At 51.7% G+C, this 27,172-nt stretch overlaps 1 protein-coding gene and 1 non-coding gene across 4 annotated transcripts; both read right to left on the bottom strand.

Moving 5' to 3' along the window:
• Nucleotides 1-1,047: 1,047 nt before the first annotated feature.
• TRIM16 (tripartite motif containing 16) lies at nt 1,048-15,032 on the bottom strand. 3 transcript variants are annotated; one of them, XM_041000744.1, is made up of 7 exons: nt 14,859-15,032; nt 14,391-14,723; nt 9,668-9,763; nt 4,997-5,230; nt 3,492-3,657; nt 2,951-3,046; nt 1,048-1,964 (listed from the first exon to the last, which is right to left on the bottom strand). In XM_041000744.1, the coding sequence occupies exons 1-7, from the start codon at nt 15,030-15,032 to the stop codon at nt 1,381-1,383; spliced, it is 1,683 nt and encodes a 560-aa protein (XP_040856678.1). In that variant the 3' UTR covers nt 1,048-1,380. The 3 variants fall into 3 exon arrangements, with proteins under 3 accessions (XP_040856678.1, XP_040856679.1, XP_040856677.1); XM_041000745.1 differs by having other exon boundaries at nt 14,391-14,768; nt 14,907-15,032; XM_041000743.1 differs by having other exon boundaries at nt 14,391-14,786; nt 14,910-15,032.
• A 1,245-nt stretch (nt 15,033-16,277) lies between these two features.
• On the bottom strand, nt 16,278-16,468 carry LOC121170607. Its single transcript, XR_005886031.1, has one exon. It is a non-coding gene; the product is annotated as a U2 spliceosomal RNA (small nuclear RNA).
• Between the last annotated feature and the right edge of the window lie 10,704 nt (nt 16,469-27,172).

Raw genomic sequence — 27,172 nt, 5'->3', positions numbered from 1 at the left:
ATTAGAACTGGCAACCATATGGGATCCTAGCACATTCAAGGCGAGGACTTCTGCCGCTAGGCCATGGTGCCAGGCCCCTGCTTAAGGTTTCCATTAGTCATAGTGAGCCTCTCTGTCAAGAGGGAATGAAAAACTCGGGAGCAAGAGGAGGGAAACCACAAAGGGGATGGGAAGCTCAGTACAGAAGCGACAGTAGCTCCCACAAAGGGGACAGGGACATGAGAGCTGTCCTCAGACACTCGAATCACTGCCCCTTGAATGAGATGAAACAAGTCCATGTGGTCCAGGCAACTTCAAGAGAGAAAGGTGTGGTCCGTCCCTGGAGGTCACAGGAAGCTAGGAGGTCATTTCTTGTCCTTCTTGCTGGCCCCAAATAGAAGGGTGAGGTGGTGCGCTGTCAGCCAGTGCACGGCTGTGTGGCCACGTCAGACTGGGGCACACAAGGACATTTGCAAGAGGATGATTTAAGATGCTCTATTTCCCTGCTACGTTCATCATCACACACACACACACACACACACACACACACACACACACACACACACCAGACATGCTCTAACCAGAAGGGCACACTGTATGTGGTGGTTAAAAGTGCAGTGTCCCATCCACCAGGATTGGAAGGCCAGCTCTCTCAATTGCCGACGGACCAGTATGAACTTGAGTGTTGTTCACTTTCCTGGACCTCCACAGACCACAGTTTTTGGGCATCTACAAGAGGGAACTCAGAAGCACCCACCCCATGAGTCTGCTGTGAGGACTGAGTTAATCAAGGAAGCACTCAACACATTCAAGTCAGCATCAGCTACAATTACTCTGCGATCCTTTTTTTTTTAAGGGTTATTTATTATTTTTATTTGGAAAGCACATTTGTAGATATACAAAGGGAGACAAAGAGTAACCTCCCACCTGCTGGTTCAATTCCCCAAATGAATGCCATGGCCAAAGCTGGACCAGTCCACACGGGTGCAAGGACCCAAGATTTTGGAACATTCCAGCCCATTAGTAGGGAGCTGGATTGGAACTGGAGCAATCGGGACTCGAACCAGTGGCCACATGAGATGCCTGCTCCACCGTCCGAGGATTAGCTTACTATGCCACGGTGCCCGCCCCTTGATTACTCTGCAATCTATTTAATTTTCTTTAAATTCGCAGTGAACTATTCTGTTCACCTGAACAGACAGAAGCATATTGCCAGAAGATGGCAGGGGAGACCTTGGCATCTAAGACTGACCCTAAAGACAGAGATAACTGACGCCAACGTGAGCAGCCCAAGAACCTTCCATGGTGAGAGCCTGGAGCTCTCCGAGGCCAGCTGCACAGGCAGGCTGCCGTCTCTGGCCCTGCCGTCGTGGTCAGCGAAAGGCGTGCAGCTCCTGGCCTCTAAGGGGCAGCTTCCGCAGAGGCCGGGGCTGCCTTCTCTGGTTCCTCTCCCAGATCCACAATGCGGATGGTGTTCTCTTTCTTGGAAAGCCAGAAGGCGGCGTAGACCGGCTCGGAGAACTTGCACTCAAACTTGTGGATCCGAGTCATGGCATCGGACTCCACGCCGTAGAAGGCCAGGGTCCCCCCGGGGAAGTCCACGTAGACGCCGAGCCTCCGGAAGGGGCCGGCTTTGAGGGGCGTTTCGGTGTCACTGTGCCAGGCTGTGAACTCCTTCCCGTTCCAGTGGAGGCTCCAGGAGAAGTTGTTTCCAGAAATGCAACCGTTACGCTCCTCGCCTTTCCTGTCGATGCCTTTGCACGTCAGGCCCACGTAGCTGCCTGCCCCGGAAATCTCTACCTCGAAATAGTACCTGTGCAGGTACATACTCTGCTGGGACAGCACCTGCCGCCAGTGCAGGAACCTGCTGGGGTGGTCCGGGTAGGGATGCTCCCAGGGCGCTGTGTTGGCCACCTTGCGGTTGTCGTCTTGCAGCCGAAGATACCTGTGGGCTGTGTCCGGGTCAAAAGTGATGTCCAAGGCATCTGGGGAGACACAAAAGGCAAGGAGAGAGGTTGGGCAGCCGACAGGTGCTTCGTACAGAGAGCTCAAACAAGACCTCTCCCTGTCTCTGCTTCCCCCACCCCCTCCACAACTCCCAGCCAGGCCACGCTTCCCCCTAAATGAGCAGAAAGAGCACCAGTCACCCGCACTTCCTTCCCTTCCGAAGCTCAAATTGCGTGGCCTGCGCCATCTTCTCTGCTGAGCTTAATCAAGAAACGAATACGTTAGGCCTGGTGTGATGGCCTAGCGGCCAAAGTCCTCGCCTTGGACACACCCCGGGATCCCATATGGGCGCCGGTTCTAATCCCGGTAGCTCCACTTCCCATCCAGCTCCCTGCTTGTGGCCTGGGAAAGCACTGGAGGACAGACCAAAGCCTTGGGACCCTGCACCTGCATGGGAGACCTGGCAGAAGCTCCTGGCCCCTGGCTTCGGATCAGCTCAGCTCTGACACAGTAACTTGGGGAGTGAAGCAGTGGGTGGGGGCTCTCTACCTCTCCTTCTCTCTGTATATCTGACTTTCCAATAGAAAATATATCTTAAAAAAAAAAATGAGTGACTGACAGCCCAGATGCGATCTTCCCCCTACTGGGAGATGCCACTCACTAATGCTGAAACCCAAACTAAGTCCACAGATGAGGCAATAGCATTGTAGCCATGTGAGTTTTGGAGCTGTGCTCGATGCAACACAATACTTGTGGGAAACATGCCTAGAGAAGCTGATTGAACCATAGACAGGAATCCCTCATCCTGGTTTTTGGTGGTTTTTTTTTTGTTTTTTTTTTGTTTTTTTTTTTTGCCGTGCTTCTCTAAGTTTTTAAGCCATTTCAGAAGGCAAAGGTAAATTTCTTTTAAGCGTATTGTGTATGGGGGAGAGAAGAGTGGCTGGGAGAACCTGGCTGCTAGACAAGAAACGGTGGCTCTGGTTTGCACGCAGCGTCTGTGATGGTGACCCCCGGGGGTACTTACAAAGGAGGAACTGCTCCCTGGTGCTGGGCTCAGGTTTGGAGGCCCGATGCTTGCGCTGAACGACGGCAGACACCTGAGTTCTGATGTCGTACTCCTCTGGAAAGATCAGAGTATGATGAATGTACACCTGCCCTGGGGGAGGCGGGGTCAGGGGATACCCCCTGCAGCCACCTTTCCTTGGGGTTTCCTGGGGGGCAAAAAGGGGCCAGAGCCTAGGGCTGTCTCACAGAAGTTACCCCTGTGCCACCCAAGGGGCACCACAGGCTGGTGAGGATCCCAGACTGGACTTGGATATCACGTAAAAGCACGAGGAATCGACCAGTCACGGACAGGCCAGTCAGTGGTGCCTAATCATTGGTTTACGCTAGAAAGTCAATCAGTCATCCAGATGAGAGCTGCTTAGCAGCTTGACCTTGAAAGGAAGGCTTTGAAAACAAGACCTGCCTCCTGATTTCCCCCCCTCGCCCCGGCAATCCCCACCAACCACTCCTACACGCACAGCTGCTCCCACCACTGCCCACAGCCCAGATATCGCCCCCACCTTCCGCAGCGAACTCCTGGAGCTTCTCCTTGTAGTTCTCCAGCAGCTGGATTAAGTGCACGGTGGAGTCGGTGAGGACCTTGCGGATGCCCGAGAGTTTATCCTTCAGTGCTATGTAAACGCTGGGGAAGGTGCTGTCTTCTGAGCTCTTGAACTTGCCGTACTCCTGTGGAAAAGCAAGCAGCACGACGGGCTTAGGTTCCTTCTGATTTGCTCATTGTAAGGCTTGCAGCATCTGTGAAATGAGCTGAGAGAGTGTAATGCACAAACATGCGAAAACTCCCCGGGGAAGGGTTCTAACCACAGGGAAAGCACACATGTGTATGTATTATATAACCCTCCAGTGACCTCTGTCCTATTCTCAGAGTGGGGTTAGCAGCATCCTGGCTGATGAATATCAAAAAGAAACTGGAGGGATCGGTGTCGCGGCACAAAAACGTAAGCTGCTGCCTGCAAAACCTGCATCCCACAAGATTCCAGCCCTTCCAGTTCTGATCCGGCTCCCTTGCTAATGAGCCTGGGAAAACAGCAAAAGATGGTTAGGCCCCTGCACCCCTGTGGGGGACCCAGAAGAAGCTCCTGGCTCTTGGCTTTAGTCTGGTCCACCCCTGGCCATTTTGGCCATTTGGGGAGTAAACCAACAGATGGAAGATCTCTCTGTTTCTCCCTATCTCTCTGTAATTCTGCCTTTCAATTTTCTTAAGTTATCTATGGGTGTCTTTGGATGCTGACGTATAGCTGTTTTTTCTCCTTCATATTGTGTAGTTTCCAAAATTTTTCACAGTGAGCATTTATGCTTATTAAAACTAGAAGGAAATTATCAAAACTGCAAAAATGATTGATGTACAAAATGCAAGAGCCGGAAGGAGCCTGGCCAATTATTCACTCCAATCCATCAATCCGATAAGGGGGACATGTGAGATGTACAGAAGTTCAGCGACTTGGGAAAAACAACACAGCCACCACAGCGGTTCAGTGAAGGAGCCAGAATGCTGGAATCTTCCACAGCCTCCAGCTCCTCCCCAACCTGGTACCCCGTCCTTTAGCCCTGGCTCCAGTGGCAAACCCTGCCATGTGTCACAAGGCATTGCAACAGAAAATGTCACCCCTCTGAGGGACCCTCTCCATTGCCCTAGCCCACACAAAGCCCATCTCCACCCTGCCAGGCCCTCACCCAACTGCTAGCAAGGCTCCTAAGACCCTCAACCAGCACCCAAACTCCTCTGCAGCTAGAGGCCTGAGTCTCCTATCGCCACACACCCAGTAACCTATGCTCCGAGCAGGTGTCTCTGTTCCTCATGTAAAAGCTCTCTGCTTTTGCACACACTTTTTCTATACCTGGAACATACTGCACCTTCAACATGACATCCCCAAGCTTCCCTGTCCTCCCTCCCTCCCGGCCGCATGTCCCTGTGACCTGCGTCTCTGGGTTCCTGGGCACCCCACTCAAAAGCCGTCCCATTCTCAGCTCCACCTGCAGCCCAGGACAGCCCCGCCCACCTTACCTCCAGAAACAGAACGTTGCTGCCAATGGTCGCCAGCCTCTCCAGCTCCTGTCTGAGCTTCTCCATCTCCACGCTCCTGGACTCTAGGTGCGTCTTAATGCCATTGGCTTGGTTCAGAGCCGCTTGCTCCTTCTCCTCCAAGAAGACCATCACGTCGGTCTGGGCCTTCCGCACAGCCGCCAGGAGCTCGCCAAACTGCTCCTCGGCCGCCACCTTTACCTCCGACACTGATACCTGGTAGGAAGCCAAGAGCCGGTGAGCCAGGTACCCAACTTGATGGAAATGCTGCCAGCAGAAGGCTGGGAGGCACACAGAGGAAGGGGACTGCTTTTTCTAATTGTCAGTGGAAGTTTCTAGATGCCCAGCGAGTCTGGGTTCCAGCTGCCTTGGCAGGACCAGACCCAAATGGTTGCAAGGACCTAGGTATGATCCACATCCCCCAGCCCCACATCTGAGTCCCCAGGGTATTAAGTTGATGATACTGCAACTGGGGGGGGGGGGACATCAACCAAACCATAGTGTTGAGAAAGTCATCAAGTTGGCATGGGTCTTGGAGACAGAGACTTCCCTGTGGAGCCCTGGGGGCTTTACAAGAGACAAGCCTGAATCTTGTCAAGCGATGTTCTTTGCCACCACCAGGGGGCGAACCAACAGACCCATCCAGTCAGACTGGGGTTCTTCAACCTGGTAACCCAGACTTTTTTCTCTGCAAGCCAGAGCTGTTGCAGGCATCTGTGGGAGTGGCCAGCAGGTGTAAAATCTCTCCCTAACTTTGCCTTTCAAATAAATAAAACTTTTTTAAAAGATTTATGAATAATTGAGAAGAGGTTTGCTCTCTTTTTAAATTTTTTTATTTGAAAGGCAGATTTACGGAGAGGAGAGATAGAGAGAGCAAGAGAGAAGGAGAGAGAAAGAGAAAAGTCTTCCATCTGCTGGTTCACTCCCCAAATTGTTACAACAACCGGGAGAGTTAAGCCCATCTGAAGTCAGGAACGGGAGCTTCTTCCAGGTCTCCCACATGGGTGCCCAAGCCCTGGAGCCATCCTCCACTGCTTTTCCAGGCCATTACCAGCGAGCAGGATTGGAAGTAGAAGAGCCAGGACTCAAACCAGCACTGCAAGCAGAGGATTAGCATGTTGAACCACCACACCAGTCTGCTCAATTAGCTTTCTTGGCACGATATTCTTTTTTTTTTTTGAGATTTAATTTATTATTGTTTATTGGAAAGGCAGATATATAGAAAGAAGGAAAGACAGAGAAATATCCCCCATCCACTGATGGCCACAGCGGCCGGAGCAAAGCCAGGAGCTTCTTCCAGGTCTCCTGCATAGTTACAGGGTTCCCAGGCTTTGGGCCGTCGTCCACTTCTTTCCCAGGCCACAAGCAGGGAGCTGGATGGGAAGTGGAGCAGCCGGGATTAGAACTGGCGCCCATACGGGATCCCAGCAGATGCAAGACAAAGATTTAGTCACTAGCCTTTCACACCTGGCCCTTAACATGATATTCTTATGCTTTATTAGACCAAACACTGAATCCCCCGCCGCAAACTGAAAGAACATCTAAGATTGCAGTGTCTCCACCAGGCCCAGAGAGGCCACAAAATGCTTAAGGGATGCAGGCCACCACAGCACTATTGCCATTGCCCCCTGACCAAGCATTCCTACGCAGAGTAGAACATGACACTCCAACTTCGACAGGATGCACAATCAATGTGAGGATCCTTGGGACTTGCACAATGACACCGTTGCTCTTGGGACTCTGTCCCATGGTGGACGTCCCAGCTGAGTGGCCTCCAGCAGGGTCAGATGTAGTGTCAATGCAAGTTGCAGGTGCTGCGTGTGTGTGTGTGTGTGTGTGTGTGTGTGTGTGTGTGTGTGTGTGTGTGCAGCGCCCTCTGATGGTACCCAGCTGCATCTCATCGCACTGATTTACACTTACCTGGTTAGCTAGAACCCCCTAGGTTCAAGCCCCCATCAATCAGCCTGTTAGACTTCATAGGAAGGTCTTGGAATAAGTTCCAATGTTCTTAACTTCCTTTCCTCGTCTGCTCCATGGTGCTCAACAGCTACCCACTTCAGTTTCCCCCACTGATCCGACTCACCGCCAGCCCAACCCAGAGCTCTCTCAGCCGTCCCTCCAGGTGCTATTCCCTGTCTCTTGTCCATCCTCCCCGTCCTCCTCCCCAAAAGCCCATCCCTGAACATCGAGGTTCCCAAAGAACCTCCCCAAACCTCGGGCAGGTGGAGCCTGTGTCCCTTCCTCTCTGCCCTGGCAAAAGGAAAGGGGAGTCAAGGAGGGGGGAAAAAAAAGACCCAAGCAAAAGGGGAACTCACTGAGGGGACCTCTGGTTAGGAGCGCCACCTACAGCCATGCTGGACTAAATACCCAGCCTGCAGTTGAGCAGATGACCAGATGCAAAAGGCACAGACTTCCCCTTCCTTCCTGAACTAAGCATTCCTACACATCACCTCCTTGCCATCGTAAAAGCCGTACCTTCTGAGAGAGCAAACAAGTGCATTTAAACATGCATGTCAGGTTTTATGCCCATATTACAAAGAAGTCATTGCCAGGCAATTCTGTGTTTGCTAAGGTGATGAGTCTCCAGCGGGTTTAGGTCATTATATATTTCTTTTCTGTAAAGAAGTAGAGGTGGAGGAAGCGAGCTCAGAAGACAGGACAGTTTTAACTATAACATCTGGGGGCAGGTACTGTGGATGTTCTACCAGGGCTCCTGTGAAGATGACTCGTTCTAGCCTCCAGGCTTACTCACGCCTCCTTCCCTTCAAGCTCTGTAAATCAGTCACACTGGCCAGCAGCTGCTTCCCACCCTGTCCATTCCTGCTTGCTCACCCCCCAGAACACAGGAGCCAAAACAAGCCTGGGAACGCAAGGGCATCATGGGAAACGACAGCAGGTCCGCTTGGTCTCTAGAGCTACGCGGAGGTTCTGTATGGGAATATGAGACCGGGAGTCCAGATGAAAGCTTAGGATTCAAATCCCTTCTGTCTACACTGAGGCTGTCCTGAAGAGGCATGGAGAGAGGGAGGCCTCAGAGGATGTCTGCAGACTAACTTCTGCTCGGATCTCTCATTCCTAACCCTGCCCATTTGGAATGTGCAAAGGGCTTCATTCCCACGCGGATTACGACATGTAAATAGTACTGAGAGGAGGGGCAGTAAACATCAAAGCAACCAGCAGTTAATGGCTCGAAGCTATGAGGATGTGCACAGCCCTGTCAATGTCAATGTCTCATTCCTTCCATCTGAAGGGTCCTAGCGAAGCTTATCATCACACACGTGTCCCTTGCTCATGGCAGTCGCCATAAACACCACCTCCTCTAGTCACTGTGTCACTGAGTAGGAACCTAAGGGTGAAAATTAAAGAGCTGCAGAGAACAAGATATTCTATGCAGTTCTCTGGGTCATCTACATTTGGGAAATCAACAGTCTCCAAAAGTTTATAAGGCTATTATGGGATTGTTCTTTTTCATCCTTTAGCAAGATACTGTGGGTAAGGAAGAGATTTTACCCTTTCACAGTTGGTTTGTTTTAAATGCCCAGGAGAGAGAAAATGAGAAGAAATGGATATAAGTAATAGAGATGGACAGATGAATGGATGGATGGACAGGTGTGTGGGTGGAGGGAGGGAGCAAGGGATGGATGGATGGATGGATGGATGGATGGATGGATGGATGGACAGGTGTGTGGGCGGAGGGAGGGAGGGAGCAAGGGATGGATGAATGGATGGACAGGTGTGTGGGTGGAGAGATGGATGGATGGACGGATGGACAGGTGTGTGGGTGGAGAGACGGAGAGAGGGACGGATGGACAAATGGACAGATAGGTGATAGGTGGATGAGTGGATGGATGGATGGATGGATGGATAAGTGGGAGTATTGATGGACAGAATGGATGGGTGGGTACATGGATGGACAGGTGAGTGGATGAATGGAACCATTCTTTCTCACTATACGAGGGTGACACTGCTGACTCACTGTCATGGGCGAGGTATTTTGTCCACCCATCTGGACACTGGTCACTCTCGGCCACTAACGAGAAGCATTTGTAGAACTGCTTGAGTCGACTTAGGGCCTATTTAGAAAGTGGCCGTAAGCCCAAAAGACTAAAGCTAAGCAGCCCGACCTTATCGAGCACCGTCCACTAACCCAGCAGCCGTCAACTCCTTTTTTGTTAGAACTTCAGACTGGTGAAACCCACGATGCAAACACCTTCCTATGATGGAAGAATCCAAGGTTATGTATAATTCCTGGAACTCTAATAACTAAAGGCTTCCTAAACAGTCATTAAACACACCCCCACCACACACACACATACACACACAATCCTCCAATACGCATTACAGATGCTCCGAAACCACATGTATATCCTGGCCAAGAATGCATACACAATGTAAAAATAAGAATATTGTTATTCTAGGACTAGTCTGGGTTCTACTCTATATTATTAAAAATCACTTGCCACATACACAATTTGAATTAATGTTGTACCTAATTCTTTTATTAAGGTGAGACTACTCCATGGTTTAACCACCTGTACTTGCAGTTCAGATTGGCTGAACAAAACCAAGAAACCTATAGATTTAGACAACTGGGCCCACAGCCCCATGTCTTATGAATTCAAATAGCCGACAGATGGCCCAGAACAGCCTTACCAAAACGGATTTGTGGTTGGCTTGGAGCCTGGCAATGGCGTTGTCATTCAACTTGAGTTTCTGCTCCAGGTCTAACACGGTGCGGCGAAGTTCAGCCTAAGAACAGAAAGGAGAGGGTTAAGGAGGAAGTCCAGTGCTCCCAAAAGGTCCCCAAGGACAAGGACACTGCCCAACCCTGAGGTCTGACCTCTGGCGGCAATTTTAGAAGCCACCTAGGCACACCAAGGGTGGACTGTGAGCCAGCTCCCTTCCGGGGGCTGAGCTCAGCATGACTCAGCTAACAGGCAGTGAGCAGCACACAGCTGGCAGTGGCCATCATTGTAGTGTAGTATTTATAAGGAGCACTTCATTTTGTCTTTATCATACGCATATTAAGTTAAAAATAAGAAGGTTTATTATTTCCACATTATGGACAGTCAGAGAGAACCACTTGTTACAAGACCACAAAACTCATGTTGATCCTGGGTCACCCGGCTAACAATGAGAGGGGGGCCCGCTGGGATGCCCCAGGTGTGAACTGAGCTCAGGTGTGACCACTCTCTGCAGTGGCTCATGAAGCTCAGGGAAACACTTGCCAGGAGGTCACGAACCCCATTTATCAGGGAGGACAGAACTCAAGAGTAGCCAGCGGTGGGGGCGGTGGGGCGGGGCTGGGGGGCACAGATGCACAGGGCAAGGTGTGGGAAAGGGGGTGGCAGGAATCTCCACTCTGCCCGGCGGGAACTGTGTGCAGACCCCCTTGGTGCAGTTACAACTGGTTACACCATTGTGCAATGGTGAGCAGTTGAACCTTCCACTCCGCTCCCCTCCCTGGAACTTGGCAGTGAAGCTGAGAGGCCCAAGCCTGTCACCCCAGGATTGGTTGCCCCTGGACCAACCTCCATCCCAACACCCGTCAGGAGCCCCACGTCACTGGCCTCCAAAAGACTTCATTACTTCCCAGATGCCCAGGCTTTTGAGAGCAGCATGCCAACACGTGGGGCCAGAGACCAAACAAGGATTTCTTAGCATTTCACAACTTTCTTTCCCTCAACATGACAGATGGGAATGAACAATGTGCCTCTTGGGGATGGCATGATGGCTCAACTGTTTAATCCTCTACGTTGCAGCACCCATATGGTGTCGGCTGATGTTCTGGCTGCTCCACTTCCCAGCCAGCTCTCTGCAATAGCCTGGGGAAGCAGCGGAGGATGTCCTAAAACTTTGAGATCCTGCACCCATGTGGGAGGCTCAGAAAAAGCTCAGGGCTCCTGGCTTCAAATAGGCTCAGTGCCGGTCATTGAGACCATTTGGGGAGTGAACCAGCAGATGGAAGATCTTTTTCTCTGTAAGTCTGCCTTTCCAATAAAAATAAAGAAAGAAAAAAAAAAGGATGTGCTTTTTTCCCAGGGTTGTAAGTTGCTGGGTAGAATGAGATAATGCAGGTTGCCAGGAACTGTGTAGTTTTGAGTGCATTGTCAGCGGCCCATGAATGGCAGAGCTTTGTCATCGGCCTTGTCATTCACCTTATTGTTTTTGCTGCATGACTTCTACCCACCCCGTGCCTGGAGTCCGCCAACCTTCTCGGCCAAGGCAAGTGCCTGCCTGAGAACACTGGGTCCCCGACCCTGACCTTGCTTCACTCCTCCCTCCTGGGACTCACGGAAATAAGCCTCACCCTCGCAAGCTCCAAATAGCCCTGTCACTCTTGCACAAGGTTAGCCAAATAGCAATAACCCTGAACAGCTTTCCCTGCTCTATCTAAATCGCTTATGTCTCCTTTAACAGCTCTGAGTCATCCCTCCCTGAGAGCTCAGATGGCATGCATTCTCTGGGCCACTCTCTTCTGAAGCCCTGGGGGAATGCCAGGCGCCCAGGGAGGAGGAGGAGAAACAGCTGGGGACAAGGGATGCACTTCAGCCAGGACACCTTGCAAGAAGCAGGCAGCCCCAGCAGGGTCCCTGCTTTGGAGCTGGAGGAATCCCAAGAGATTCTTACTGTTGAGACCCCAGATCAGATGCCTGAGGGCAGGGAATGAGGAGGAAGAGAGCTTTGGCAGGCCTGGGCAGGGGAGCAATGCTAGAATCTTTTGCCACTATCCCACTTACTTAGAAGAGGTGAAAACGTGAACTGTTTGTTTAAAGATGGCCTAGAGCACCACAGAACACTTCTTGCCATTTCATGCGATCCCAAGACAGTAAGGACATCAGGACGTGATCATAGGTTAGAGAAAGTGGTTGGAAGATGGTCAGGAGGCACTCAGAGAGTACCCAGCCAGGGGACCTCTCCCTGCTGTCTGCACATGGCCCTAAACGGGAAAAAAAAAAAAAAAAAAAGGCCTCCGGAGCACTGGATGGGAACCTCTGGGAGTGAGTCAGCCCGAAGCAGGCACTCCCGGTGACCACGCGAGGTGGAGCCATCCTGGGAGACTCGACCGTCTGGTTATCCCAGCTCTACAAAATGAGGGGTTGCCTCTGCCTCTGGCTTCAGGGTTTTCCACGAGGTCAGGCAGATGCGTGTCATGGGCCAGGGTGGTGCCCGAGAGTGTGGCCAGCCCTGCAGGGAGGAGGGGCTCGGGGAGTCCCATCCACGGCAGCCAGGCGATGAGATGTGTGCCCAGGACACAGAGTCAAGCTCTCAAGACCTGCCATGTGCTTCTGTAGCATCTTGTCCAATCATCTAACTGTTCCTGCAGCAAGCATGGGCTAGCTGGAGGGAACATAGAGCATCCGGGGCCTGGGACACTCTTCTAAGCGTCCTGCTGGCAGGTGCAGCCTCATCCAGGGACTAGACCACGCTTCCCGGCTGACCTCTTCCAAGGAGCCCTTTTGACTTCTAAGGCTGGAGAGCATTGTGCTTCCAGAGGTAGCTGGCCCCCTGACCAGAGAACGGAAAAGAGCCAGAGAGCGGGGAACTATGGGGTATCGGCCTGGGGCACTGTCTCTGCAGACCGGGCCACTTCTCTGCCCAGACACTGCCCTGAACACCCTCTCCCAATTGTCCTTGATGTACAATGCGTGGCTCTCTGCCACGAGTTCAAGGAGTTCGGCATTCGGGGTGCTGCACACCCCACACACAGCTCCTCCCACTCGGAATGACAATCGCCCGCCTCTGCAGCATGCCTGGTGCCCTCCATTTGCAACTGTGCCAGACGAGGTCATTTCTGAAGGGAGCCAGTGAAGTGTCCACAGTGTGCGCCCCCGCTGAGAGGCAGGAACCGTGAGGAGACAGGGTGGGCGGGAGCCGCTCTTTTCCTAGCAAGACCGATTTGTTCTTCCTCATCTTCACGGATCACTTTCCTGGCTAAGAACTGCAAAATGCAGGGGCCACCTGGAGTGCCAGTTCGAGTCCTAGCTGCTCCACTTCCAATCCAGCTCCCTGCTAATTAGTGCCTGGAAAAGCAGCAGCAGAAGGTTCCAGGGCTTGGATCTTGTTACCCACGTGGGAGTCCTGGAAGCAGTTCCTGGCTCCTGGCTTCAGACCTACCCAGCTCCAAACCTCTCTCTCCTTTCTCTAACACTCTGCCTTCCAAATAAGTAAAGATAAATCTTTAAAAAGATACAGATGTGATACTCAAAAAAGAATAACAATCCATTTGTTTTACCATTTCCAGTAGTAGAGGCAACAAGAGCCCCCATTTGACATATTTTCAAGGATTGGACAATACAACGCATGAAAAGCATCTACGTGCACCTTGTTCAGTTACAGAATTTTGTCTTCCAATCTGTTTATTGACCCACTCAGTCTCCTGATGGGACATTCTTGACACCGGAAACACTGAAGCCAGCGGCTTGTTGGGTCAGAAACAATGACTCACTGGTCTCTGGGATACAGAGATTTCCAGAACAACTCCCATGGGCATTGGCTGCCAGGACCTGTGTCTACGGGACAGGACTGCAGGAGTGGCACCCAGAAAGAGGAAACGGCTTTTCCCGGAAACAGCATCTTTCTTTTGTTATCTGGGGAACATCTGTCAAGCCCGTGCCTCGAGCGGGCCAGGGTGTATGTGTGTGTAGGGCCAACAGGAAGCTGTCCTGAATGTGCTGGAGTACAAGGGATGTGGGACAAGGGTCAGGAGACAAAAGTACTGCCTGGAAAGCAGAGGTGGGCACAGCCAGTCCTGGAGAGTCGCTGCGTCAATTCCTAAGAACCTCTGCAACCTGCTCAGCTGTAGGGCAGAACAAGGCTGAGAACCACAGCCTCCACGTCTCTCCCCACACCCGGGGAATTTTCTTTCTCTTAGGTTAAACAGTGCTTGGCAAGACGCCCAGAAGGAAAATCTCACACTCTCCTGCCCTCCCTGAGCCTGGTGCGAAAGCTCTTGAATTTCACTCCACTTATCTCCAGAGAGGCACCTTTTATTGGCTTTTGGTATGGGGTCAAGGAGACAAGGGAACTTAGGGAAAATCTTTTCTCTCTCCTCTGGAATCTCTGCTAAAGCGTGTATTTTATTGAAAAAAAAAAAAAAAACCAGGTAGGTGCATTTCCTTAAAACAGTAGGAAATTGGCAAGCAGAGGGGCTTGGTCTACGGACGGCGGGACACAGATGGGATTGGATGACCCACTTTGAACAGCTTCCAAACTGGCGTAACACATGCCTGCTTTGAACAAACAGCCACGCACTGACGCCAGCTAGGGCACAGAAGCGACAGGAACCACAACCCGGCTGGACTCTCACCGGAGACTCCCATCTCTTCCACCGCCACCCCCTGCCCTTCCCAGTGGGCAGATCCCAAACACTTGCCTCCTTGTCCCTGCGGGCTATGTCCAGGGTCACAGTGTTGTGGTCCCTGTGCTGGTCCTGGCAGCACTCCTGGCAGATGCACTGCCCATCGGAGCAGCAGAAGGCGACCAGCGGACTGCGGTGGGTGGGGCAGGCGTGCAGGTCCTGGTGGTCCCTGACCGGCTCCGTCAGCTGGTGGCTGTGCAGTCGGCTGTTCTCCTGATGCGGCCGCAGGTGCTCTTCGCAGTAATTCACCATGCAGGTCAGACAGGACTTCACTGCCCTCACCCTGCGGTCCCCCAAGCAGAAGTCACACAGGATCTCCTGCTCATCTTCACCAGCAGGAGCCCCTGGCTCCTCCGCCTGCACCCCAGACTCCTCCGCCTGCACCCCTGGCTCCTCCGCCTGCACCCCTGGCTCCTCTGCCTGCACCCCTGGCTCCTCCGCCTGCACCCCTGGCTCCTCTGCCTGCACCTCAGGCTCCTCCACCTGCGCCCCGGGTCCCTCCGCTGGCGCCCCAGACCCTTCCAGGCAGGCCACATCCTCCTCCTCTTCTTCCTCTTCTGCAGGGCTGGCCGATCCAGAGTCTGGACTGATGGGGGCCAGTGGGTGAGCGGCGGCCCCAGGTAGGGGCCCTGGAACCATGAGATCCAACTCCGCCATCTGGGAGGTTCTGGAGCCAGGAGGAGCTGCCGGCGCCTTCCACTACCCCTTAGCCTCCAGGGAGAATCAGTGCAGCTCCGGTTCCGCGAGCCACGCCTAGAAGATTGCAGCTGCGCTGAGTTTTTAACTGTTTCCTTCCTCCCTAAGGAAGCCCAGTTACTCACGACTGGCAGTGCGCAGGACTGTGCCTGCAGCCAGCTGCGGTGACCAGGCGGCTGGGCTGGGCTGGGCTGGGGAAGGCGGCTCTTCAGCAAGCTCAGGCCCCTCCTCCCACCCCACACCTCCCACTCCACCCCACACCACACCTCCCACCCCACCCCACCCCACACCTCCCACCCCACCCCACCCCACACCTCCCACCCCACCCCACCCCACACCTCCCACCCCACACCACACCACACCTCCCACCCCACACCACACCACACCTCCCAGGCTGAAACTTCTGCCTGCAGCGCCCATGCGTGTTTGCGGCTTCTGCCACAAAAGGACTGGGGATTCCTGAGCTGTGCTGTCAGTCTGCGCGGTTCGTTCAGGCTGGAATGGTTCGCTTTGCTCTCCGGAAGGGACCCAAGACGTCAGGATTATCGCTATTGGAGTTCTTGTCTTGGAGAAGCGGCTGTGCAGCATGGTGGAAACAGACGCCGACCGTTCCCCACCTGCGTTCCAGGCGGTAGCTTTCTCTGTGGGTGCTCAGCATGGGTCAGGGGAAGACCTTGGCCTCTATTCCCTTGCTTTCACCACTGTCAGACAGCAGGTCCTCTTGGGCCTGCCAGAAGCCCACTCCTGGGGTTCATGGGCCTCGCACCCACCTCACCTGCGGGCCCAAGGACCTGGGCCAGGCAACCTGGGCCCCAACGACACCTGACCCCTGGGGCTCGCGAACCCAGCATCCAACACACAAGTCCACTGTACTGGTGGGAGACCCAGATGGAGTGCTGGGTTTTGGCCTGCGTGGTAGGAATGGTGGTCCTGTGGGAAAAAGTGGATAGAAAGCATTTTGGTGTAACCCTACTGTTGAAAGCAATGGCGTTGGGGTGCAAGGTGTGCTGGTAAGCTTATGTGAGAATGTGGTATGCTATAAGTGAGCTGTTGTGTAGCCAGTGGAGGTGAACAGGAAGTGCAGGAAAACAGAAAAGCAGTTCTTGGTAACAGAAAAAAATAGTGGGATATCAGGATTAGAAAAAAAATAACCAGAACATAAAAAGAAGCAGAGGTCTGTTCTTGCAACCAGGAATACTTCCCCCAAGGGGGTGCACCGTTCCTGGAAGTACTGCAATACCAGGTCGATGCGCGGAGTGGACGGAGCAAGCCCCTATTCCAACTCCAGAACCCAAAAATCCATTTAATATATTGTCCTCGGATAGAGGACGTATCAGATATTAAACTGATAAGAACAGATACTACACTTGATCTTAGCCAAAAGGCCGAGAAGCGATGCTGAAGTAGGCACAACGCGCCCTCCACCCCAACACACCCTGCCCTTCACACTCACGCCCACCCCACGCGCGACCCCGGCCCCGCCGCCCTCACCCGCCCGCGCATGCGCCTGCCCGCGCCACCTCCCTCTGCTCCCCCGCTCCTGCTCGGCCGTCGCCGCCAAAGCTCGTCTCCACTCGCGCGTGGCTCGGACGCGCTGCTGGGCGGAGCCCGAGCCCCGACATCTGCATGCCCCGCCCACCGCTGTCGTCGCCCCGCCCCACCGGCCGTCGCGGGAGGCTGGAGCGGCGCAGGCGGGGCTCGCTGGGGGCGGGGCCCGAGCCCTGACATCTGCATGCCCCGCCCGCCCCGCCGTCGCCCCGCCCCACCGGCCCTCGCTGCAAGGCTGGGGCGGCGCAGGCGGGGCTCGCTGGGGGCGGGACCTGAGCCCCGACATCTGCATGCCCCGCCCACCGCCGCCGTCGCCCCGCCCCACCGGCCCTCAAGGCAAGGCTGCAATGGCGCAGGCTGGGCTCGCTGAGGGCAGGGATCGGCAGGCGGCCGGGTTCCCACGGGGTCGGGGTCGGGGGTCTCGGCTGCCCACGCCGGGAGGGATGCCTTCCCGACGACTGCGAGGGGGTGTCCTGAGCTGTCTGCGGCTCGGGAGCGGGCAGAGGGATGTGGAGTACAGAGGGAAAGGCTAGCCTGCCTCCCACGTGCCCGCCCAGTGGACCAGTTTGGATATACCATCATCGCTGCTGTGTGACAGTTCTGAAATGCTGTCGGTCTGGCCGATCTGTGGATGAGAAATCCCTTCCAATGTCCATTGGCTGGCATACTCAACCTTAGAGCCTCTATTTTGTCCAGATATTTGCCATTATCATCTGCCTGGGGTAATTGTCCATAGGTTCTGTTCTTTATTCTCTGTTTGGGACCAGATATCCTCTGCAGGAACAATGGTCTGTGTTCACCGTGGCCTGTGATCCAGCACTCCACCGTTCACACCGAGGAAGACTAATTCGCACAGGTGGGACATGTGCCCAAAGTCCTGTGCCCTGCCACATCCCAACCCTGGGGCTCATGGACTTGGCACCGACCATGCAGGTGAGTTTGAGAACCTAGGCCAAGTGACCAGAGAGCCGTGCCAGACTCTCCATCTCTGGGGTTCACAGAACCAGCGCCCACGACACAGATGGGCCCAAGGATCCAGGCCAGGCAACCAAACCAAGGACCTGCCAGAAGCCCACTCCTGGGGCTCATGGGCCTGGCACCCACCTCACCTGTGGGCCCAGGAACCTGAGCCAGGCAACCTGTGCCCCAAGGACATCTGACCCCTGGGGCTCGCGAAGCTAGCACCCACCACACAGGCAGAGTGAAAGTGCTAGGCCAGATGACCCCAGGGCTGCCCCCAGGGATCAGAAATCTGGCATCCACCGTGTAGATGGGGCCAAATGCCCGGGCCAGGCAACCTGGGCCCAGGGGAGCCCCCGCAGCTGAAGTTAATGGACACAGCACCCACTGTGCAGACAGGCTCAAGGACCTGGGCCAGATCGCACAGGCCTTGTTGGACTGCCCACCTCCAGGGCTCATGGAGCCAGCACCCACCTTGCAAGTGGACAGAAGTATCCTGGCCAACCAGCCAGGGCCATCGGACCCCTCCATCCCCGGTGCTCATGGACACAGCATTCACAGCTCCTAGACTGGCATGGCTCATCTCACCATGGCATCTACCAGTGGTGCTTCAGCCTGCTTTGGTCCAGCTGCTCCCAGTTCGAGCTTATGTTGGTTGGTGCTATCACCCAGCTGTGCACAGTAAGATCCCCATCCCGGCTCCAGTGTGAACTGGCCCGTTCTGCGGCCCGACCCAGCCCCTCCTGTACCCCATTCTGGCTCTCAGTCTGCCAACGGATGTCATGAACTGGCCCAGCCTGGCCTGTGCACACCCAGACCTGACCCACGGCAACCTGGACTGGTTTGGACTGCTCCTTATCTTGGTCCTAGTGCTTACGTGCAGGGACTGCAGCCTGGCATGGGTGTATGACATGTGTGTGTGTGTGTGTGTGTGTGTGTGTGTGTGCGCGCGTGCGCGCGCAAATGTAAAAGAGATATATATATTTTTTTAACTAGAAAGGCAGATTCACAGAGAATGAGAGAAGGATGTTCCATCTGCTGTTTCACTCCCCAAGTGGCCTCAACGGTTAAAGCTGAGTGAATCTGAGGCCAGGAGCCAGGAGCTTCCATGTAGTCCCACCCAGATCCTGCTTCCCACAGCTTTGGCCTAACAACCACATTGTGACTTTTTGACATCCTGCCCCTACCCTCCTGAAAACTAACCAGAAATACACAACTTCTGGAGCCACCTGACCTTCAACTGTGAACCTTCAGAGCCACGAGCCTAGGAAGCCTCTTTCCTTCATGAACAACTTACTTAAGACATTCAGCTGCAGTAACAACAGGTTAACAGAGTCGTGTATAACCAGTACAAGCCTGAGTGGGCATGGTGATGGATGACTAAGACGCCATGGGGCACCTGCATCCCTGCTCAGCTCTGAGGCCTCACTGCTGTTTCGCTGCTGCTCATACAGACCCTGGAAGCACACAGGGATGACTCAGGCAATTGGAATCCTGCCACCTATGTGAGAAATCTGGACAGAGTTCCTGGCCTGGCCCAGCCTGAACAATGGTGCTGAGTGAATCAGTGGGTGGGAGGAATTCTGTCTCTCTGTGTCTCTCCCTCCGACTGTCTCTCTGTCTCTCAATTTTTTATTTTTGATTCTTTTTTCAGTTGGCCTTTATAGAAAATACACCTTACCAGATCCACTCCTGACTTAGAAATATAAGGCCATCACACTAAGAATCTAGATAAGGGGCCAGCATTGTAGCATGGCAGGTAAAGCTACCACCTATGCCATTGGCATCTCATATGGGTGCCAGTTCATGTCTCAGCTGCTCCACTTCCTATCCAGCTCCCTGCTCGTGACCTGGGAAAGCAGCAGAGTGTTTGGGCTCCTATCACCCACATGGGAGACCCGGAAGAAGTTCCCAGTTCCTGGCTTTGACCTCCGGCTCAATGCTGAGGGCTGTGGCCATCCAGAGAGTAAACCAGCAGATGGAAAAAAACCTCAGTCTCTCCCTCTTCTTATTTCTCTGTAACTCTGACTTTCAAAAATAAATAAATAAATTTTTAAAGAATGCAGAGTAATTTAGGGAAAGAACTTTCTTAATCCAAAAACTCTACCCTGCAATTCCTGGCTGAAGAAGTTCCCCCAAAGCTTTTCTCCTACACCAAAAACCATCAATTTGTCTTTTCAAAATCTCCCTAGACTTTTTCTTTTTCTTTTATTTGTGCCTCTGCTAAGTCAGGCAGAGCTGTGACTCATAAATAAAGATATTTCCCCCATTAGACTGCAGAAGTTAAATTTTAAAAATCAGCTTATCAGCCTGAAGAAAGTAACAATAATGCCATCAACCAGCCTTAACATTGAATTTGATGAATTTAAAGGATTCTGCTTTGTGGAAACCATAACTTTTCTCCTTTTTGGGAACTAAAAGCCTCACCTTTTATGACACAGTGGGGATAATTCAGGAGTGTCTAGGAGAGTCACAGGTGAGTCAGTTTTCCAAACTCACTTTGTAGTTTTTCTGATGAAATCCCAAGCTCTGAGAGATGCCAGAACTTGCCTCCACCCTTCCAGAAACCAGCCCAGAATTTTCTAGATTCATCTTGTGGCTCGGGCTCCATAGACTTCCTGAATTGGGTTCACTGCCAGCCAACTGATGCCCAGCCCTAACTGTTCTTCTAAAATCAGATGATGGACTCTTGGATTGCTTTGGCAATCAATGACTGTACCGACATGAGGAGGAGGAGGACAAGGCATAGCACGCTCAGTTACTCTTGCTAACTGCTGAACACCATGGTTGCTATGAGCCCCACCTCCCCAGCCTCCCAGCATCTCTGAAGGACCACTGCTTGTGCCTTCCCTTCTCAGAGACAGAAGGACACACACACAATGCAGAAGACAAGATGGCTGGTGCCACAGGAAGATGGGTGTACCCTGTCTTGCTCAGCCCAGAGCAAGGACACCTGTAATTGGACAAAGGGCACTGGCCAAACCCCCTTTAACTGTGCCTGCGTTTGTAGGCACCTGCCTCCTGAGGAGATACACAGGGTCATTTCCTCATGAGATGCACAAGGTCTAGCCCTGGATTCTTGTCAGGTTCCCTTTTGTTTGCCAATGTGGTATAGCCGTGGGGCCCCAGGCACAACCTTGACCTCGTTGCAAACCACCCAAACCCCACTGGATCAAAATTAGCAGGTGGGGCCTACTGCAATGCCCTGGAAATAGGAAGCTCAGAAGTCTGCCCACACACACTGATCATTCCTAATCAATTCCAGACCAGAGACCTGACACACCTGGTTAGAACATTAGTGCCAATTGTTTATCAGTCTCCATGTCAGCCTCTGAAATAGCTCTAAGAACCACACTATAATAAATGCCAAAGGAATTACAGAGCAAGGTTTGTTTATCCTACGCCTTATGCCAAAAAAAAATTATAACAAGGAAGAAAATAAAGCATTTAAATTACACAAGAAAAGTTGTTCTTTTTGCCCAGGCACAGAAGACGGTTTCCAAAGTGAGGTCACCGCAGAAGTCCTAAGTCAACCAAGGTCTTTCTGATATCCTGGAACTGGAGCAGCTGCCCAACCCTCACCCCCCAATAAGCACCTCTAATCTCGCTGTTTGTTGAGATAGCACACATTCCAGGGAGCATGACTCACCTTTATGAAGGAGAGAATTTTCTCAGGTCAGCCTAGCCCCGTTGGGTGTGGCTGTTGCAGGAAGGTGCTAAGATGCTCACTCGGCAGCCCGGTAAGACCTGGACAGGCCACGTCTGGTTGCTGGCAGGAGGCAGACAGATGGGTGGGCAGGAAGACACCTTCTGAGCACAGGCTCCGGGTGAAAGGGTGGACTCTCCTGCATAAAGGAGTCATTTCCTTCCTCCGTTTGTCCTGTCTCTCCGTGGTGCTCACATCAGTCCCTAATTCCTTAACACGACCTTGTTGTTTCTTTGAGCTTCCTTTATTTTTCCATTTTAAATATTCATTTTTATTTATTTGAAAGGAGGAACAACAGTGAGGGAGAGGCAGCAGACTTCTTGCATCTGCTGGTTTGCTCCCTATATCGCTGCAACAGGCAAGAATAGACAGGCCGCAGCCAGGAGCCCATCTTGGTCTCCCATACCGGAGGCAGGAAGGCAAGTACTCAGAACTTTTTTCTGTTGCCTCCAGGTGTAACAGCAGGCAAGGTGCAGGATCAGAGGGTGCAGGGGGCGCTCAAACGCCGGCATTCCAGTATGACACTCTTCCTTCTCTAAAATTCTTGGTTCATATTCATCTCCGCTTCTGATCACATAGAATGCATCCATTCTGTTTTGAATCCCTTAATTTCCCTGCTGTCAGACTTCACCTCTCACAGACCTGCCTAAGCCCCCTTGGGATCCTTCCGCTGACCTGCCAGTCTCAGAACATCGCTAGCCCGAAGCACATATCGGCTTCAATGGGTCATCCGGAGCCAGAGAACAGATCTGTCTTTGAAACCTGCCACCACTGTCGTTGGTCCCTCTGCAGGGACTGTGCTGTGAATGCATGTCTAAGCGAAAGCACTTGACAGATGAGAAAAGCATCGTTTAGTGAGACTGAGTAAGGGCCCTGAAGCCATACATTTTACATACGATGGAGACAGAATTTAAATATGCATGCTGTATTCCAAAGGCGGAAAGTGTCCCACCCCAGGTCCGTACTTTAGGGGTCCTTCTCGTGGATGCCGGGGTCAGACAAGGCTCCTCCGACCTATTTTTCATTCTCTTGGTGTAGAGTGAAGCGACCCCACCCTAGAGATTGGTGGAAACTTCTTTCAACTTGGTTGACAGTACAACAGCAGAGCTGTTCTTTTAAGCCCTTCTGCTCTGTCCGCCCCTGGAGAGGCTCAACACTCTGTAACCGGGACTTCTTATTCCTGAATGAGAATTCCTCCTGTTAACTCTTTCAAAACCACCCTCTGAAGCGCATTCCTTTGTCCTGGAGTCGGCTTGATAAGCTAGGAGCCATTTCCACCCAAGGATTCTTTCAGCTTTTAATCTGCATTCTGCATTCATTAAATGCCTGATACTAGCAACCACATAAGGCCCCAGACATCTTAATGTTTGATTATGTTTCATGGCAGTGTGCAGTGGGAAGGCCTGGCATAGTACCCGCTCCTCCATCACAGATGGAAAAGGAAATGCAAAGAAAGCTTTGAGAATGTAGATCTGCTGCTATTCCTGATCCGGTTAAGAGCCTTCCATGGGGCCTGGCCAGTGACCTAGTAGCTAAAATCCTTGCCTTGTACGTGCCAGGATTCCATATGACCATTGGTTTGTGTCCTTGCAGCCCCGCTTCCCATCCAGCTCCCTGCTTGTAGCCTGGGAAGGCAGTCGACAAAACACTGTGGATCTGACGTACGATGACACACGGCAAAACAAACGAAAGACCCACATGTGTGTAATCTTTCAATTTCGTGAGAAAGGAAGTCATTATTTAAGAAAGACTGATGGGCCCAGTGCAGAGCTCTAGTGGCTAAAGCCCTTGCCTTGAATGCAACAGGATCCCATATGAGCACCAGTTCTAATTCCAGCAGCCCCGCTTCTCATCCAGCTCCCTGCTCGTGGCCTGGGAAAGCAGTCAAGGATGGCCCAAAGCCTTGGGACCCTGCACCCGTGTGGGAGACTCAGAAGAAGCTCCTGGCTCCTGGCTTCGGATCAGTTCGCCTCTGGCCATTGCAGTCACTTGGGGAGTGAGTCATTCTCTCTGTCTCTCCTTCTCTCTGTATATATGACTTTGCGCTAAAAAATAAATAAATAAATAAATCTTTAAAAAAAAAAGAAAGGCTTTTCATTTCTTTGGTTACTTATGGGACAATATGTTAAATGCTAATAAGTTGTTCAATTCACCCCATATTCAAGGAGAAAGTCCAGACTATTAGTAAACAAGATGTATAAAGAGCCAAGCTGATGTGAAGATAGCAATCCAAAATAAAAAGGAAATAGTTCATGGGAAAAGCGCAAATAGATACAAACATATAGGAAGGTATTCAACCTCATTAAGAATAAATGTAGATTGATATAACATGAGTATTATCAAATGTGGGGGAGGACGTGGGGAACAGGAACTCTCCTAAATATTAGAGTACAGATTCACACAGCCAATTCATCAATATTGAAAGGCGTGTATACTCTAACCCTGATTTCCAGGAATTTATCCTACAGAAATAACACCACGATTGTAGAACTATTTGTATCCAAACAATTTTTTGTATCCATATATATATGTATGCAAGGAAACCAAATACCCATCCATGAGACTATAAATTATGGTCCATTCAGTTGTCAGAATGCAACATTGCCATTTTTTTAAAAAAGATTTATTTATTTTTGTTGGATATACAGAGAGGAGGAGAGACAGTGAGAAAGATCTTCCATCCACTGATTCCCTCCCCAAGTATCCACAATGGCTGGAGCTGTGCTGATCCAAAGCCAGGATCCAGGAACTTCTTCCGGGTCTCCCATGCAGGTGCAGGGTCCCAGGGCTTTGGGCCATCCTCAACTGCTTTCCCAGGCCACAGGCGGGGAGCTGGATGGGAAGCGGGGCTGCCGGGATTAGAACCGGCGCCCATATGGGATCCCGGGCGTGCTAGGCGAGGACCTTTAACCACTTGCGCCACCGCGCCGGGCCCCAACATTGCCATTTTTAAAGTGAGGTGGATCTAGATTATTAAACTTCTGCATTGTAACATCAAAAGTTAAACTGAATTGAGAAACGAAGACCAGTATCATACTAGCTAGCGTGTGTATATACATACATACGTGCAAAAATATTCATATGGATACACAAGGAAAGTGTCAAAATAGCTGCAAACAACTCTAAGATTAGAAGGGAGGAGAACTCTTCCTTTTTACCTTGTACATTTTCATATGATTTGAATCTGACCCACAAAGTACTTGACTTTTATCGTGTATAAATATTTGTGTGTTATTTCAAAGGGAACAGCAAATGATGACTTTATAACAATCAGCTGCTCTTGATGAACCCATCCTGGGGCCTGGCATCTCAGCAGGAGGCACTGGTGCCATCTCGTGGCCACACACTGCCATGTGTTTGGTCTTTCCCTATTTTCATCTCCCGGAGGGCCGCCGGAGCTTCCCAATTTATGACATGTTGCCCGCCACTGGCAGTCAACTACCCACCACCAGTGGTAAACGCTGCGTTGAGAGCCACCGATCTCAGCAAAGTGCACAGTGTTCATTCCTTCACTCATAAAAACATCACCCTGGACGAAGTCTCTAGGAGACGTTTCTGATGTCTGCTGGGATGTGTGACCTCCAATCTCAGTTGTTCTCACATAGCACAACTTTCAACCAATCCAAGGTTTCCATTGAGTAACAAGAAAGCCCATGCTCACCCCTATGGCCCCAAGGAGATTCAAGAAGGATGCAGGCCCTAGCTCACTCACCTTCCTCGCACTGCCAGACTTCCTGGCACCAGGGCTGAGAGTCATATCACCGGGTTCTGGTTAGAGACAACCGTTAACTAACTCCCAAGCCTTCTGCACCTGCTGCAGTCACTGACCTGCCCCATTTAGAAGCATTCTTCCTGTTGCTCTCCCAGCATTGTTCTGGTAAGGCCTACACGTCACTGAGAAGTTTTCTACTTTTTGTTTGTTTTGCTAGAAAACAAATCCGTAGCAATTCAGCTCTCCTACAGATGATTCCCGAACCCCCAAAAAGACTAAGCAGTGCCATTTCATGGCTCCTCCAGGCCTCTGTCTTCTAGTTTGTACAACAAAGACCTACGATAGATATTTAACATACCTTTTGCATTCTAAACCTATGATTAAGGACACTTAGAAATGATCCACAGTAAGCTTTTTGTGTCCATTACAAGGTAAGCCCTTTCTCCAGAAAGTTTTATCCCAATCACTAGAAGAGTGTTACTGGAACTTTTTTAAAGATTTATTTGATCCGGGCCCGGTGCGGTGGCGCAGTGGTTAAGGTCCTCACCTTGCACGCCCCGGGATCCCATATGGGCGCCGGTTCAAATCCCAGCAGCCCCGCTTCCCTTCCAGCTCCCTGCCTGTGGCCTGGGAAAGCAGTCGAGGACAGCCCAAAGCTTTGGAACCCTGCACCCGCGTGGGAGACCCGGAAGAGGCTCCTGGCTTTGGATTGGCATAGCATCGGCCCGTTGCGCTCACTTGGGGAGTGAATCATCAGACGGAAGATCTTCCTCTCTGTCTCTCCTCTCTGTATATCTGCCTTTCCAATAAAAAATAATAAAAACAAATCTTTAAAAAGATTTATTTGATCTGAAAGGAACAACAACAGAAAGGGGGGGTGAAAAATGAGAGAAACAGATCTTGAGTCTGCTGGCCCATTCCCAATATAGCCTCAATGGCTGGGGCTGGAGCAGATCCAACCCAGGAGCATGAAACTCCATCCAGGGCTCTCTCAAGGGAGATTGCCGTCCAGGTCCTTGGGCCCTCATCAGCTGCTCTCCAAGGTACTTTAGGAGGGATGCACATTATCGGGGAGCTGAATTAGAAGTGGAGCAGTCAGGACTTAACCCAGCACTCCAATATCACCAGCAGCAACTTAATTCATAGCACCATTCTGTGGTAGAATATAATTGTAGCACCATTCTGCCAATCCACACTTTTCTTCAAATATTGGCTTGCGAAGGGAGCCTATAAAAATTAGGGTGCTGAAGGGACCAGCACAGTGGCATTGGAGGCTAATTCTCTGGCTGCAGTTGGCATCTCAAACTAGAGCCAGTTTGTGTCCTGGCTGCTTTACTTCCCTTCCAGCTTCCTGCTTATGTCTGGGAAAGCAGTCAAAGACGGCCCTCATCCTCACCCTGCAGCCACATGGGATACTCTGAAGAAGCTCCTGGCTCCTGGCTTCGGATCAGCTCAGCTCTGGCCATTGCAGGTATCTGGGGAGCGAACCAGCTGATGGAAGGGCTTACTCTCTCTTACGCTCTTTCCTTCTCTCTGCAAATCAGTAAAAACAATCTTAAAAATTATAATGCTGAGTAAGCAACAAATTCTTTCTTTCTTTCTTTCTTTCTTTCTTTCTTTCTTTCTTTCTTTCTTTCTTTCTTTTTCTTTTTATTGCAAAGTCAGATACACAGAGAAGAGGAGAGACAGAGAGGAAGATCTTCCGTTGGATGATTCACTCCCCTAATGACTGCAACAGCCAGTGCTTTGCTGACCTGAAGCCAGGAGCCAGGAACCTCCTCCAGGTCTCCCACGCGGGTGCAGGGTCCCAAGGCTTTGGGCCGTCCTCCAGTGCTTTCCCAGGCCACAAGCAGGAAGCTGGATGGGAAGTGGAGCTGCCAGGATTAGAACCAGCGCCCATATGGGATCCCGGCATGTTCAAGGCAGGGACCATTAGTAGCAAGATAAATCAGAAATGGAGCGAGTGGAACTCAAAGTTGAGTTTCAGGGGCTTTACCCATTGTACCCCAGCATTGTCCATTGTATGTCTATTTTTGTCCTGGTACCACATTGCTTTAATCGCTATTGCTTTGTAGTATGTTTTGAACTCAGGTCTCACGATGTCTCTAACTTCCTTTTCTTCTTCCTTTCTTGCTTAGAATTGGTCTGATTGCTCTGGGTCTTTCATCATTCTAT

Source organism: Ochotona curzoniae, unplaced genomic scaffold (genome assembly GCF_017591425.1).
Source record: "Ochotona curzoniae isolate NIBS_2020 unplaced genomic scaffold, NIBS_Ocur_1.0 scaffold_2453, whole genome shotgun sequence".
NCBI lineage: Eukaryota > Metazoa > Chordata > Mammalia > Lagomorpha > Ochotonidae > Ochotona > Ochotona curzoniae.
This window is presented reverse-complemented; position numbering and strand designations above follow the sequence as displayed.

What these genes read in the sequence shown, in the direction of transcription:
- TRIM16 (XM_041000743.1), bottom strand. Translation starts at nt 15,032, where the DNA reads ATGGCGGAGTTGGATCTCATGGTTCCAGGGCCCCTACCTGGGGCCGCC. An exon ending in AGGAAGAAGAGGAGGAGGAT is followed by an intron (nt 14,787 to 14,909) that starts GTGGCCTGCCTG and finishes CAGGCAGAGGAG; the next exon opens with CCAGGGGTGCAGGCGGAGGA. An exon ending in GCAACGTTCTGTTTCTGGAG is followed by an intron (nt 3,658 to 4,996) that starts GTAAGGTGGGCG and finishes GCTTTTCCACAG; the next exon opens with GAGTACGGCAAGTTCAAGAG.